The sequence below is a fragment of the Octopus bimaculoides genome, chromosome 2 (assembly GCF_001194135.2).
Source record: "Octopus bimaculoides isolate UCB-OBI-ISO-001 chromosome 2, ASM119413v2, whole genome shotgun sequence".
NCBI lineage: Eukaryota > Metazoa > Mollusca > Cephalopoda > Octopoda > Octopodidae > Octopus > Octopus bimaculoides.
In genome coordinates this window covers 232,133-234,822 of record NC_068982.1, presented here as the reverse complement: position 1 = coordinate 234,822, position 2,690 = coordinate 232,133, and the positions used below count along the sequence as shown (strand labels likewise).

Sequence of the window (2,690 nt, the reverse complement as noted above, 5' to 3'; positions counted from 1 at the left end):
CCCCCTGCAAAATACAATCCTGCACACTGTATTGGGGAGTTATTTTACTTGTTCATCTTACTGGATGGTTACTATTCCTGATGTTGGCAACTTTGCTGTGGCTCTTGTCATTTTTTTCTGTAGATTGATCAGAGGCAGTGAGATGGCATTTCAAAAACATTTGATTTTTTTTTATATATACAAAAAAAAAAGCAACCCATTTCTATTTGCAGTCATACTTGAAAGTTGTTTGACCAAGATATAATACTAATTAGAAAATCCTGGTTATTGTATTAGCATGATAATTTTCATGCTGACATTTTTGCTTTATGTACAGAAGTAATTTTATGTTCCAAGCTACCATTTGCTTATTCTGTGGGTTGGCTTCATGTATGTTGCCACCGACAGATTTTCAAGTTTTACTTGCTTGTTTTCAGAATATATTCCTCCCCATTATTGTTATTGTTGTCCAAGTTGTTTTCACTTCCTTCGAGTTTCTACTATAAAATCTAGAAACATTGGTATCCATTTTTCAAAATGATGGGAAGGTTAGAGCAATGTGAGAAAAGGAAAATGGATAAATAGTGCCACACCTCCATTTAAAAGCATTGTTCACCTGTAACTCTGTCAACATAATCCCTATTATCACTAGATTAGTAGCATGATTTCTACCAATGTTTTGATTTAAATATGACTTATTAAGTGAGGTGGTTTTGAGTTGGTTGGTAATCGTGGAGCAAGGGCAATGTCGAATAGGGAAGAGCTACTCTTTGAACCCTTGAGATTTCGGAAAGGAAGACAACTGTCTTTGTCCTTCTTTTATCCCTTAACCTCTCACCTAACACACTGCCCCTTCCCTTGATTCCACTCCCTCTCTCTCTCTCAGCTGAGAGTTCTTTGTCTTGCAAGCTACCTGGCAACCCTGTTGGTGTTGGGGTCACATATGAAGCACCCACTACACTCTAAAGTGGTTGACAATTAGGAAAGGTGTCCAGTTATAGAAACCATGCCAAAGACAGGCAGTTAGAACCGAGTGCAGCACTCTGGCTTACAAGCTTCTGTCAAACCATCCAACCCATGCCAGCATGGAAAACGGATGTCTAATGGTGAACCCCTATCTTGTAAACATCTGGGTTTAAATGTATTTTCTAAGATAGGTAGATCTGAATCTTATTTCTTCTTCTGCTTATGACTCCATTCATTTTGAAGAAAGAAGCTCATCATGCAAGTATGATCCTTTAATGCCCACCTGGATGAGTTAAATGGAATGAAACATTTTTTGTGGACGGCTGGATGCCTTTCTTGTTGCCAACCCTCATTCTTCCATTACTCAACCAACACATTGCAAAAATTCCCCATATTTACTTTACTGTTTCAACTCTCTTTTTAATCTACCATTTTCATAAGTTTTATCTTCTTTTCAGCAAGAATCTGCATTCTTCAATAACATTCACTCTAGGATTGAATCTTCCAATGAAAGTGATTCTGAGGTAAGACGGTTTATCATTTATATTTGTTAGAAACTATGCAAGGAAATGTCTTGTGTCTGGGTGGGTGGTAGGCAATATTTTACATTTTAGTGAACCTTTGACGCTTTCATTTTTACGTTTCTTACCGAAATACACCCCTCGTGTTTCAATTAAATTCTAAAATAATCGTGAATTTAGACTGGTTTAATAAAACAACTCTTTTATTTATCAATATATTAATGTGGTTTTTGGAACACAATTTAACAAAGGGTTCTTAACCAAATCTGTTTCATGATTTTTGTCTCAAAGTGAATCTAATTACAAGCAGATGCAGGAAAATCCAACAAAATATAAAATTATTAAAATTTTGTTTAAACATCAGCATAGAAAATGAGTTATTAACTAATATTCAATAAGTATACAACAAAATTTTAATAGAGAGGAATTGTGCAAATTACTGAATTTAACATTTAAACTTATGCACAGGTGCACCATAAAGGTAAAACAGAATGAAATAGGTGTACCATAAAGGTAAAAACGACAAAATATTGGGATCTGTTTTTGAGAAATAAGCTCATATATATACATAAATACATACACACACATATAATGATTCACAATGCAAATTAATCAAATTTTGTCATGCATCATATAGGTAAATTAAAATTACAGGTAAATAATGAGGTAAAGTCAGAAAAAAAATATATATTCACACAATATTCCTAAAAATTCTCAGATTAGAGTATGCAGAAAACCTCCAAATATTCCCACCCCCTCTTTATTTATATTTGTTTCTTCAATTCGGAGGAAAAAGTAGAAATAAAAATCTCGTGGTTCTGTTTCCTTGCAGCGACTAGGTCTAAGATCTTTCTAAAAATAACTAACAAAAAGAACTTTTAAATTCTTACTATATTCAGGTACAAATTCTTTTCTTTTTCCAGCTATCAGAATTGTTTCTTTTGGAAAAAGAAATATCCAATTCATACAAACTTATATATATTCACACACAATGTTCCTAAAAGTTTTCAGATTTCTTTCTTCCAAGCGTGTGGGGAAGCCTCAAAATATTGTTTTCTTCCTCTTTGTTTATGTTCTGCAGAACAATTTATTTCTGCAGTAATCGATTCCAGGGAAATAGTAAAAAAAACAACATAATCTAAAGATTTTGTTTTCTTGCAAAGACTGTGACTGTCTAATATCTCCCTAAAAGTAACTAACAAAAAGAGTTTTTAAATTCTTACT

General features: G+C 33.4%; 1 protein-coding gene across 3 annotated transcripts in view; it reads left to right on the top strand.

Moving 5' to 3' along the window:
* Positions 1-2,690, top strand: part of LOC106870748 (tudor domain-containing protein 1) — a 62,026-nt gene that overhangs the window by 21,836 nt on the left and 37,500 nt on the right. For all 3 annotated transcript variants that reach the window (XM_014916940.2, XM_014916941.2, XM_014916939.2), the window contains one exon: positions 1,404-1,469. In XM_014916940.2, coding sequence (XP_014772426.1) covers positions 1,404-1,469 — 66 coding nt within the window. The remainder of the gene's footprint in view (positions 1-1,403; positions 1,470-2,690) is intronic.